At 44.1% G+C, this 12,637-nt stretch overlaps 1 protein-coding gene across 1 annotated transcript in view; it reads left to right on the top strand.

The window, feature by feature from the left end:
• Positions 1-12,637, top strand: part of LOC138979020 (uncharacterized abhydrolase domain-containing protein DDB_G0269086-like) — a 46,964-nt gene that overhangs the window by 24,442 nt on the left and 9,885 nt on the right. The window contains exons 10-13 of the mRNA XM_070351835.1: positions 146-295; positions 3,862-4,143; positions 4,818-5,041; positions 9,328-9,467. Of these exons, the coding sequence (XP_070207936.1) occupies positions 146-295; positions 3,862-4,143; positions 4,818-5,041; positions 9,328-9,467 (796 nt within the window). The remainder of the gene's footprint in view (positions 1-145; positions 296-3,861; positions 4,144-4,817; positions 5,042-9,327; positions 9,468-12,637) is intronic.

Raw genomic sequence — 12,637 nt, 5'->3', positions numbered from 1 at the left:
GGCAGAGGACCAAGGCTGAGATGGACAAGCACAAACTGCGTGAGATAGATAAATAGATGTGTGTTTGTGTGGCAGAGGACCAAGGCTGAGATGGACAAGCACAAACTGCGTGAGATAGATAAATAGATGTGTGTTTGTGTGGCAGAGGACCAAGGCTGAGGTGGACAAGCACAAACTGCGTGAAATAGAGCAGCGCGACGAACAGCTGGCCGTCATCATACAGGAACAGGAGAAACTCAAGGACAAGAAATACAAACAGAAACTGCAGCAGCGAAAAGAACAAAAGAAATTAGAGGTAAGTGAGAATATTTAATTTTGGAGGGGGGGGGGGGGGGGGTACTATAGTGAAACCTCCCGTAACAACCCATCCTAAAAACGACCCCCTACGTTTGCCGACCCATTTTCTTGGCACGGATGCCTTTTACACTGTAACTAACCTCCGAATGGCAACGCCCTCCTTTTTCAGACGACCGACCTACCAACAGAGGGTCAATAACGACTTTGATCTTTTTCAAAGTTCGTCCAGCACACGATGCACGCGTCCCTCATTAGTGGCGTAGACCAACATGAGAAGGTGTGGTAGTCAGAAATCAGTAGTGCGTGTAAATATAGTGGCCTGCGGCTGTCCTCATCTTACCTAATTGTACTTTCACAATTGAAAGACCTTTGAGTAGGATGTGAGGAGGGAGAAAGGGGGTCGGAGATTGATCAACAACTTGTGTGTGTACGCATTCTGTGAGTATGTGCTCACCAATAGTTGAGTGAATGAATTATCCCGAAGAAACATTTAAAACACTTCTTTTGACTTGAGTTTGTGAGGTGTTGTCTGTCAAAGTGCTCTGTCTTAGTTCGACTTCATTTTAAATCGTTGAGAGGTGGTATAAATATGGCGACTCCAACAAAATAACGGTAACTTTTGAAGCTAGAAGATAGAGTAAGTCATGGAGAGATCGGAATCGCAAAAAATCTGGGAGTGGGAAAACCCACATTCAATCAATAATCAAAAACTATTTGCAACAGGTGGGAAGGCGGTGCGACAGAAATCATTAAAAAAAGAAAAAAACTCATCTGTGATGAAACTCTCCTCAGATTCCCAATAAAGACCCCTCCTTTTTACGACCGATTTTTCTGGACATTTTCAAGGTCAAGTTTTACTGTAATCATTTTGCTAGTGGCAATTAAAACGCCAAAATCTCTGCACTGTGCAGAGTTGTTCCTAGGCATAGAGGACAATAAATCAGTTGAACCTGGATTACAAAATATGTATTGGCAGGGTTTAGCCTGGAAGAAAAAGACAGTGGGACATTTGTCCCCCTCAACCAAATTCTGATGGGACATTACATAGTCGAAGTCAAAACGCGTAAAATAAGGCTTGGCGGTCCGAAAATGCTTTTGTTGAAAGATGCAAAATAGTGCTATTTGGTGCCATATGGTGATATAAGAATTTGCCAGTGTATCAGGTTCGCGCGTATATCTGTGTGTGGTTCTGTGTTTCGATCGATATCGCTTCTGTTGACAGTTTCCAGAGAGGTAAACGTGCAAGCACAAATAGTTCGCAGGATTGGTCAAATACTAATGAATTACAATTTAAAAGCGTTTCACAAACTCGCAAGTTGCTCGGCTTGGTGCGCGTTTTTGCTTAGGTCATTCCGAACACTGTACCCGGTAAAAAATGTGCATGGGGTGGCGCAGTGGTACGTAATCTCAGTGCGCCTTTTGACGCACGGAAGGGAATTCCAATGGGACATTTTGAGATGTTATGCGCCAATGGCGCAAGGCGCACTAGTAAATGAAACCCTGTATTGGTCAATATGTCCTTACCCTTTTACTTCCTGAAGATGTATATGTGTGCTGTTATCTTTGTTACCAAATAAAAGTAAATTGTATCAGCATTGATTCTGTATATTGTCAAGTTTGTCAGTAAAGAAATAAGTGAGCAATGATGATTTTAAGAATGCATTGGGTGTTCACTCAATTTCTCCCTGGCACACAGAAATGCCTAAGAGTAAAACAATAGCTGGCACTCAAGGGGTGAATTCCACAGGTTGACATTGGTGTCAGCTATGAAATAAATTTAGCAAAATCAAAACAAATGCCACTGTGCACAGCTAGGCTGGATAGTATGTGTCCAAGCAGAAGGGTGTTCTCATCCAATGAAAGATTCTGGATACCTTTATGGTGATTTACAAGATGTTTACACAGGAAGAAATTGTATCATTAAACAATGAGAAAAGTTATCTCCATTCTCTATATTTAACACACAACAGAGACAACAGAGTGAACTTCTCCTGGGTGCCTTCTGATTTCCATTTGGTTTACAAGACTAATAAATTTTTAAGACCTGAAAATCTGATAAAAACAAGTCGCGTAAGGAGAAATTACTACATTTAGTCAAGCTGTCGAACTCACGGAATGAAACTGAACGCACTGTAGTTTTTAACCAAGACAGTACAGCTTCGTCAATCCCCGCGAGAAGGAAATCGCTCACCTTCCACGTGCAAAACGCAGTGAAATTAACACGCCAGAATAGCGCGGTAGCGTATTGTGCTAAGCAGGAAAGCGCGCTTTTCTGTATTCTTGTTAACTTTCGGAGCTTGTTTTGAATACAACCTATCATATCTATATGCTTTTGGAATCAGGAAATGATAAAGAATAAGATGAAATCATTTTTGGATCGATTTCTTACATTTTTATCGTAAGACTAATTAATCTATTTTCGTTAATTGTGATCACATTTTAAGAGTAAACATGACATACGTATATATTTTTAGATTCAGAATATGATGAAGAATACGATGCAATCAATTTTAATTCTGTTTGCGAAAAATCGATTTTAATGACAACTTTAATGAGCAAACTCATTAATTAATTTTTAAGCCTCCAAGCTAAAATGCAATACAAAAGTCCGGGCTTCGTCGAAGATTACTTGACCAAAATTTCAACCAATTTGGTTGAAAAATGAGAGCGTGACAGTGCCGCCTCAACTTTCACGAAAAGCCGGATATGACGTCATCAAAGTTATTTATAAAAAAAATGAAAAAAACGTCTGGAGATACCATACTCAGGATCTCTCATGTCAAGTTTCACAATGATCGGTCCAGTAGTTTACTTTGAATCGCTCTACACACACACACACACACACACACACACACACACACACACACACACACACACACACACACACACACACCACGACCCTCGTTTCGATTCCCCCCTCTACGTTAAAACATTTTGTCAAAACTTGACTAAATGTAAAAAAGGTCTTAAAAGGGAGGCTCTTTGCAGTGGTAATAAACAGTAAACTTTAAAAAAACCAACATGGTCTTTAAAGGGGGGGTTCCACTGTACACAAAGAAAGGAATTGTTGAACTGATCTCCATTCTCTATCTTTGTCGAACACAATCGAGTCAGCAGAGTGAAGGTCTTCCACTGGGCACAAACTGACCTCCATTTGATTGATAAGAGATGAAGAAAAGAATTGTTAAAACGGATCTCCATGTTCTATCTTTCTCACACACACTAGAAACAACAAAGGGAAGATCTTCCACTGGACCCAAACTGATCTCCATTTGATTGATAAGAGATGAAGAAAGGAGTTGTTGAAACTTATCTCTTATTTCTAGTAGAAACAACAAAGTGAAGATCTTCCACTGGGCACAAACTGATCTCCATTTGATTGATAAGAGATGAAGAAAGGAATTGTTAAAACTGATCTCCATGTTCTATCTTTCTCACACACACTAGAAACAACAAAGGGAAGATCTTCCACTGGACCCAAACTGATCTCCATTTGATTGATAAGAGATGAAGAAAGGAGTTGTTGAAACTTATCTCCATGTTCTATCTTCTCACACACACTAGAAACAACATAGTGAAGGTCTTCCACTGGGCGCGTCGGCCAACATGCTGTCCCAAATGGGCCCTACCGCAACCGCCACCGACCACAACCACCACCTGTATCGCCGCAACAGCTACACCAAATCCATCGACAATGGCCCTGCGCCCGTGGATTATGGCCCTGATGGTGTGGCTGTTGATCGCCGTGGGATAACAGTGTCAAGGTCGTTGGGGGCGGCTGGAGGTCGTGAGGAGTGGCTGCCCAGGGGGACTGTAGATGGGCGACCTCAGATGCCTGCCCCTCAGGTACAGTGACATGTCTCACCTTTTCTCTTGAGTGCTTCAGGTCTCTCTGGATTATCCACTGATTGTGGTGTTTAAATCTACTTTTATTCATGTCATGTCAAGAAGGTTTATGACAAACAACACCCATTAAATAAGCCAAGGTGTCACTTCTTGACACTCTCTTCCAAATTAAAAGCGAAACAAAGTGCAAGAGGACGTCATTCTGCGAATAATGGCGTCACGTAAACATTTGTTTGGTTCTTCTGTATGTCTTTTAGGAACTGAATTTAATTTTTTCAAACGCAGTTTGTTTCGGTCTTTTCATTATATCAGCAGGAGAAAATAGGTGTCGGGGGCACATATTTTGAATTATTATTGTGAGCGTTAAGGAATACGATTGTTAGATGTGACATATACAGGGGAGTGGGGTAAGAAGTAGTTTGTCATATTTTACATTTTGCTACAAGGATTTAAACATGGTTGGCTGCAGAAGGCAATTCCTTTTCTCAAAGTGAGAGGAAATAACGTGAGAACAGTGTGACAAGAGGTAAGAGAACGGCCTATGGTTTATATGTACATAGGATGTCTTTTGTGTGGGTGTGTGTGTGTTAGAACTAATCATGGATGGCGTTTAGTTACCTCTGTAAATGTTCAATTCTGTCATTGAAACAGTGAGCAACACTTCTTTTTAACAGCAGAGTCAAGGTCCAATGCACAGAACGGTGATTGAGGTGAACAACCCCCACCCCCACTCCCAGGCCCGCACCCCCACCTCCCAGCCCCCTCCCCGCCGCCAGGTACCCTCGTCAGAACTGTCGCCGGACGACGCCCCCGAGGTGCTACGCTGGCTGCAATCCCAAGGTGCTCCTGTGGTGGCTCCAAACCATGGCAACGACCCTCGGGACGAAGAGGTCGCAGGGTGAGTGTTGGCCTTGATTGGTGCATTTGTTTGAACTTGGAGGCTGTTGAATACACAACCAAGTCAAGGTACAGATTTTGGGTCCACTTTGAAGACCATTCAGTCGACGTGCTTGTGATTTGTTTGGTTTGTCATAAATTAAACGTTCAATATAACTTACCATTCTGGGTTTTTTACTTTGAACTTAGGAACGTTATCAGTCTATGAGTTTTGGGATAAAGGCTTTTGAGTACCTCTTCATGCCTCAGATTGGATTGTTCACCTCAACTGTTGCGAGCTGGTTCTAGTGTGCTTGCAGCAGACCCAGCACAGCACAGATCCACTTCTGGAATCTTAAGCTAAATGTTAAAATTAATATTAAAAGTCCTACGGTTTTGAGCCATTAAGGACTTGAGTGTTTGTCCGCTTTCAAAAAGAGGAAAGAAAGAAACAAAAAATAAGGAGAGGAGGGCAGGGGGTGGGGTTGAGTTGATAATGCTCTGTGGAATTTGTTAAAATGAAAAGTAGTTAAGATGTTTCTTGGTAAGAATTATAAGTCTGTATTCTATATCTTGAATAACGGGCTTGTAATATTATTTTTATTTTATTTTAAATCGAGTTAAAAAGTGGAACCTTTCAGGATCACCAATAAAACCAAATAGATGAGCAAGTAAGAGGAACACGAACAATAAATCTCAAAACTTTTTACAAATAAAAGGATTAAGATGTAAGCCACGAAGGCCGTGGTAATAAAAACAATATGTACAGTTTGGCGACTAATGGGCCTTGGGTGAGGATATGTTGTCTAGAAGGTAGTCGCTGGAATCAGGAGGGATGGCGGGAGCCACTCGACCTCAAACTGAAACACGCTGATGTGATAATCTGGGCTTAGTTATACCCACAGCCCCATGTCCGAGTCCCTGACCAGTCGGCACAGCAGCAAGCTGTGTGACCAGCCTAGAGAACTGCTACTGCGCAAATAATCCTGGGGACTCAGACCATGGAGCTGCATATGGTCATATAAGGTTTTAAAGGTAATTCTATTTGTAGCGCATGGAGCGAAAATGTGTTGAAATGAATAGGGTTCTCCACAATGGCAGGACTTGTTAAAGATATGGAAGCTAAATGTGTCCCAAGACACACATTTTGTAGTCCTGGCATCCTGAAAGGCAGAGGCCCCAACCTACAGGTTTGCTTCCATACCAAAAACGCCTCCAGACACGGGAACTTGGGAGCAGAGGCAACAGCTCCGCTTGAACCTCAGAAACCAAATGTGCCTCCAGACACACAGATCCCTTAGACGGCCGAGGCTGTGGCCTCTAAGGTTCTCTTGTACCAAACCGCCTCCTGACTCTGCATCAGATTGCTTGCGCTGGCATCTGCTTACATAGACCCACATTAAGTCACCACCGTGTGGTAGACACAGACAACATTTGGTAGCACTGACTGCCAGCTTTACGGTAATGCGTACCCCTAGCGGCTCTGCTTGGGTGGGAATGTTCTGAGCAAAACACTATGTGTTACTCCATACCCCCCGCCCTCCATGGAACTTCTTGACCCAAACCAATTGGGGGGGGGGGGGGGGGGAGTTTGCCCAGTCGGTAGAGGCGCTGGCTTTAAAACCGGTTGTTACTATCAGCGTGGGTTCGACCCCCAAGTTCGACGCGGGATGTGTGTCCCAGAGTCAACTTTGTGCAGACTCTCCTCGGTGTCCGAACACCCCCGTGTGCACGCATGCGCACGATAAAGATCCCAGGGTCACAGCGAAAGCCTCAGGCCTTGGAAACACGAATACATGCATGCAAAAATATGAAGCTCGGGTGTCCGTTCGGCCAACAGCCAATAAAGTAACCATTTCAGCACTGACCCAAGACGACCCAACCCGGTCCCCAGCCCATTTCAGGTCTCCTCTAGCAGCCGGCAGCCAGCTGTCTACACCAACACCCCCCCTCCCCCCCTCCCTGCATTTTTATTTTTTATTTTCATACAAAGCCGGGTTTTCCCGTGTAACATGCCCCTAATGGCTTTGCCGTGAGGGCGTAAAACTTACATTTTCTCTCTCTTCATGCCTCAGAGGACATATCCACTCTGGCGAGAAATTTCAGTCAAGTAATTCATGTAACCTGGCTACAACCAGTCATTTACTTTGCCGTATGAGTATTGATTGCGGCACCTAAAAGACTTAAGTCATTCTGCCCAAAGTGCAGGTGGCTTATTACACCTTAACATGCGCACACCTGGATAGCAGAACTCTTGTTGCTGCTAGCTTTCAGCTTTCCCAGTGATGGGATAATATAAGATGTTTGATGGGTTGTTGACAGACCAGCTTTTTTGTCGGTCCGAGGGGGAGCATATCGTCGAAGGCCGCGGTCAATAAATATAAAACAAAAGTTGATATGCCCCCCGAGGACCGACAAAAAAGCTGGTCTGACAACAAACCACCAAACATCGTTTTTGTCATCATTTTGGTAGTGAAAAAAAAAGGTGCAAAATCAACAGAGGGAGCCATGCTTTGAAACACGAGTTCCGTTTTGATAATACATGTTTTTGGGCCCCACCACGTTGTTACAATCAAAGCTGGCGTGTGAAAGCAACTTTCTGTGTTTTGAGTTCATAAAATATTGAGATAAGTATTAAGCTTAGTGATCGAATGTGGAAGCTACGTTGGGTCAAAGGTCACATACGATTTGCATCGTGCAGCAAGGCACATCGGGTCAAAGGTCACAGAAGATATGCGTCGTGCAGCGAAGGAAAGAATCGCGATCTTGTTTCCAGCTCATTGCCTCTTTGTTTTGAGTTAGACCTGTCATTCTGCTTGCTCGTCTTTGTTAAATGTTTGCATATCTTGTTGCTATGTTCTTTGCTTTTATTATTATTTCTTATTTGCGCTTCGTTTATCGATACAACGTCTTGTGCACGAGTCAAAATGTGTGTGTCAGGGGTCAATTGGTTTGACTTGATGTTCGTGGTTCTCCGAACGTCTGTGTATCGTAACACAGAAACAATCACTCCATGACTTTGTAAGAAGACGGAACATATCGCTAGGTTTCATTTGTTTGTGATGAATTTATGACCTTTCATGAAGTAGTTTTTTGCCAGTTTGCCAGTTCGTTTTTGGAACTTTGCAAAGCAGTGTCGTCTGTCTAGGTCTGGGGAAACGCCAATGAAAAGAGCCGAAGAATCCCCGAGCGTTTCTATTGGGTTTGCTTTTGATTATCCATGTATAACCTGCTTCCTGCAACTATGGGAACCGGGGATTTATTGCATGGGGAACATGAGATTTATTTCCCAGGTGGCTGTGAATGAAAACTCGTGAAAATGATGACAACAGCTCTTGTCATCATTTTCACGAGTTTTCATTCACAGCCACCTGGGAAATAAATCTCATGTTCCCCATGCAATAAATCGAGGTGGTGAATGGGTTTGAGCTTTCAGATGAAACGTGGATTGTCAAAGTAAAAGCCAATCAGGCTGATTGTTTGATGTGTGGAACCATCGCGGCTTTGGATTTGTGTTTCCGAGGACAACGATTGTAAGCATTCACTCTCAAAGACCCAATCAATGTTGATAATTACCGCGGCGACTCATGGTCAATTTGCAACTTATCTCTGTTATCGCAAAATCCACAACGAAAAGTCATAAACACTAAAAAAGAAAAGAAATATGCTGAACACTTACTGAACTCACAGGTATGATCGCAGCTCTGTACATTTTCAGACTGGAAGAAAAGCGTCAACAAGCTACGTTTGACGTCACATACAAGGTTGATGTGTTATCTCGAGCTACTGTGACGATGCTTTGTGGCCCGCAGTTGGATTAAAAAAATTCGTCTCCCTGTGGGTTATTGTGCATTTTGTTGCACAACCAAAATGATGACAAAAACGATGTTTGGTGGCTTGTCGTCAGACCAGCATTTTGTTGTTGGTCCTCGGGGAGCATATCGCCTTTTGTCTCATATTTATCGATAAAGATGAAACAAAAGACGATATGGTCCCCTTGGACCAACAAAAAAGCTGGTCTGTCAACAAGCCACCAAACATCTTATAATGTTCAGAATTAACTCTGTCTGGTTTGTATGGATTGCGAAAGAGTGAATACTCAAACTTTCCCACAGGACATTATACTGGTCAGTCACTAAGGGACGTAAAGTCTGAAACACGTGGACATGAAGCATGTGTAGAAAGTTTGCCTCACTTATTGCAAGAGTGTTCCCTCTTTCACAACCCATATAAACCCCACAGAGCTATTTACATATTTCGTCTATTAAGTATGAATGCAATGAAATAAAGTGATGGCTTTCCTTGCAGCCTGACTAGCCAGGGGAACGGTTTTAACATCGCGACGGCCATCGACCCCACGTATCACCGGCGTCAGACACACCCCGATGACCTGCACACCACAGCCGTCAAGACCAGCGTTCCTGTCTCGCGCTCCTTGCCCCTGGCAGGTAGGCTGTCTCACTGTCACTGTGCACCACTAGCCTCTTTCTCTCACTCAGGCATGGGAATTGATTTTTACACCCCCGGTATAGGGGTGTGTATAGGTTTCACTCGATGTGTTTGTTTGTTTGTTTGTTTGTGTTCGCATATAGATCTCAAGAATGAACGGACCGATCGTCACCAAACTTGGTGAACAGGTTCTATACATTCCTGAGACGGTCCTTACAAAAATTGGGACCAGTCAAACACACGGTTAGGGAGTTATTGGTGGATTAAGATTAAGAGTGACATATTAATGCTCAAAGGGAAATAACCATTCTCACTGCCACCAACCTCGACGTACCCTTTACGCGAATAAACATTCTGACTTCTGACTTCTGACTTCTGACTTCAGACTTCTGACTTCTGACTTCTGACTTCTGACTTCAGACTTCAGACTTCTGACTTCTGACTTCTGACTTCAGACTTCAGACTTCTGACTTCTGACTTCTGGCTTCTGGCTTCTCGCTTCTGGCTTCAGACTTCAGACTTCAGACTTCTGACTTCTGACTTCTGACTTCTGGCTTCTGACTTCTGACTTCTGACGGGGGTGTTTTTCCTACCTCGGAGGAATTTCTTGGGTTTTTTTGTTCCGCCGAAAAAACAAAAGTGTCTGCCGAAAAAATAAAGGGGGAGGCACACAAAAAAAGCACCGGTTACTTTTGCCTTTGCGCAAAAGCCCGCGAAAACTTTCCGTACTTTGTTCACGCACTGTTACTTGAACTTTTATGTTTGAAAGTAAACCAGATTGCACAGATTGTGTTACAAGTTACATTTTCCTGTTTGTCTCAACAGATCAATTTTTTAACAAATTTAAACCATATAATACATGTATATATATTTTTTCTTCAAAAAAGCAAAAATTGGTACTAAAAACTCTGATTCTATAACATCTGGGTTCTTTGGAGAATTTTTTTTTCCGGGGGGGCATGCCCCCGGACCCCCCTAGTAAAGGTAGGCGCTTCGCGCCATCAACTTGACGCTTCGCGTCTTCAGTTATAAATTTTCAGCCTTTTTTACAATTTTCAATTCCCATGCCTGCTCACTGTTACTGTGCAACACTAGCCTCTTTCTCTCACTGTAACTGTGCACCACTAGCCTCTTTCTCTCACTGTCACTGCACCACTAGCCTCTTTCTCTCACTGTCACTGACAAGGTAGGCTGTTTCACCTACACTATGCACCACTAGCCTCTTTCTCTCACTGTCACTGTGCACCACTAGCCTCTTTCTCTCACTGTCACTGACAAGGTAGGCTGTTTCACCTACACTATGCACCACTAGCCTCTTTCTCTCACTGTCACTGTGCACCACTAGCCTCTTTCTCTCACTGTCACTGTGCACCACTAGCTTCTTTCTCTCACTGTCACTGTGCACCACTAGCCTCTTTCTCTCACTGTCACTGTGCACCACTAGCCTCTTTCTCTCACTGTAACTGTGCACCACTAGCCTCTTTCTCTCACTGTCACTGCACCACTAGCCTCTTTCTCTCACTGTCACTGACAAGGTAGGCTGTTTCACCTACACTATGCACCACTAGCCTCTTTCTCTCACTGTCACTGTGCACCACTAGCCTCTTTCTCTCACTGTCACTGTGCACCACTAGCCTCTTTCTCTCACTGTCACTGACAAGGTAGGCTGTTTCACCTACACTATGCAACACTAGCCTCTTTCTCTCACTGTAACTGTGCACCACTAGCCTCTTTCTCTCACTGTCACTGCACCACTAGCCTCTTTCTCTCACTGTCACTGACAAGGTAGGCTGTTTCACCTACACTATGCACCACTAGCCTCTTTCTCTCACTGTCACTGTGCACCACTAGCCTCTTTCTCTCACTGTCACTGTGCACCACTAGCTTCTTTCTCTCACTGTCACAGACAGGTAGGCTGTCACCTATACTGTGCACCACTAGCCTCTTTCTCTCACTATCACTGACAGGTAGGGTGTCTCACCTATACTGTGCACCACTAGCTTCTTTCTCTCACTGCCACTGACAGGTAGGCTTTCTCACCTATACTGTGCACCACTAGCCTTTTTCTCCCACTGTCACTGACAGGTAGGCTGTCTCACCTATACTGTGCACCACTAGCCTCTTTTTCTCCCACTGTCACTGACAGGTAGGGTGTCTCACCTATACTGTGCACCACTCGCTTCTTTCTCTCACTGTCACTGACAGGTAGGGTGTCTCACCTATACTGTGCACCACCAGCCTCTTTTTCTCCCACTGTCACTGACAGGTAGGGTGTCTCACCTATACTGTGCACCACCAGCCTCTTTTTCTCCCACTGTCACTGACAGGTAGGGTGTCTCACCTATACTGTGCACCACTAGCCTTTTTCTCCCACTATCACTGACAGGTACTAGGTAGGGCATCTCACCTATACTTTGCTCCACTAGCCTCTTTCTCTCCCTGACAGGTAGGGTGTTAAGGTGTCTCACCTATAATTTGCACCACTAGCTTCTTCCACTCACTGTCACTGACGGGTGCAATGGCCTAGTGGATAAGACATCGGCCACCTAAGCGGAAGGTCGTGGATTCGAATCCCTGGTGGGTTAAGGGTGGAGATTTTTCAGATCTCCCAGGTCAACTTATGTGCAGACCTGCCAGAGCCTTATCCCGCTTTTTGTGTACACGCAAGGACAAGACCAAGAGCGCACGGAAAAGATCCTGTAATCCTTGTCAGAGTTCAGTGGGTTACAGAAACATGAAAATACCAAGCATGGATCCCCCAAAAGTGGCGTATGGCTGCCTAAATGGTGGGGTAAAAATGGTCATACACGTAAAAGACTTGGGAGTTTCAGCCCATGAAGGAAGAAGAAGAAGACTCACTGTCTCATGCCAGTGTTGTTCCCTTCCTCAGATTGAAAACATGTATAGGTCCAAATGTCCTGGCTTTGTCCGCTCGGTAGCAAAATTGATGGTCTGAAGACCTCCTACATGTCCAAAACTACCGGCTGGTCAGATGGTATGCATCGATGACTGAAGACTCAGGCTTGGGAACAACACTTGACATGCACCGTTTCTTTACATGTTATCTTTCAGATCACCCTTCTGAATATTCTGGCTGGCTGGCTGGCTGGCTGGCTGGCTGGCTGGCTGGCTGTGTCTGTATGCTCTCCCTACCTCATCTGATTTCTGT

This window comes from Littorina saxatilis, linkage group LG10 (genome assembly GCF_037325665.1).
Source record: "Littorina saxatilis isolate snail1 linkage group LG10, US_GU_Lsax_2.0, whole genome shotgun sequence".
Taxonomy (NCBI): Eukaryota; Metazoa; Mollusca; class Gastropoda; order Littorinimorpha; family Littorinidae; genus Littorina; species Littorina saxatilis.
This window is presented reverse-complemented; position numbering and strand designations above follow the sequence as displayed.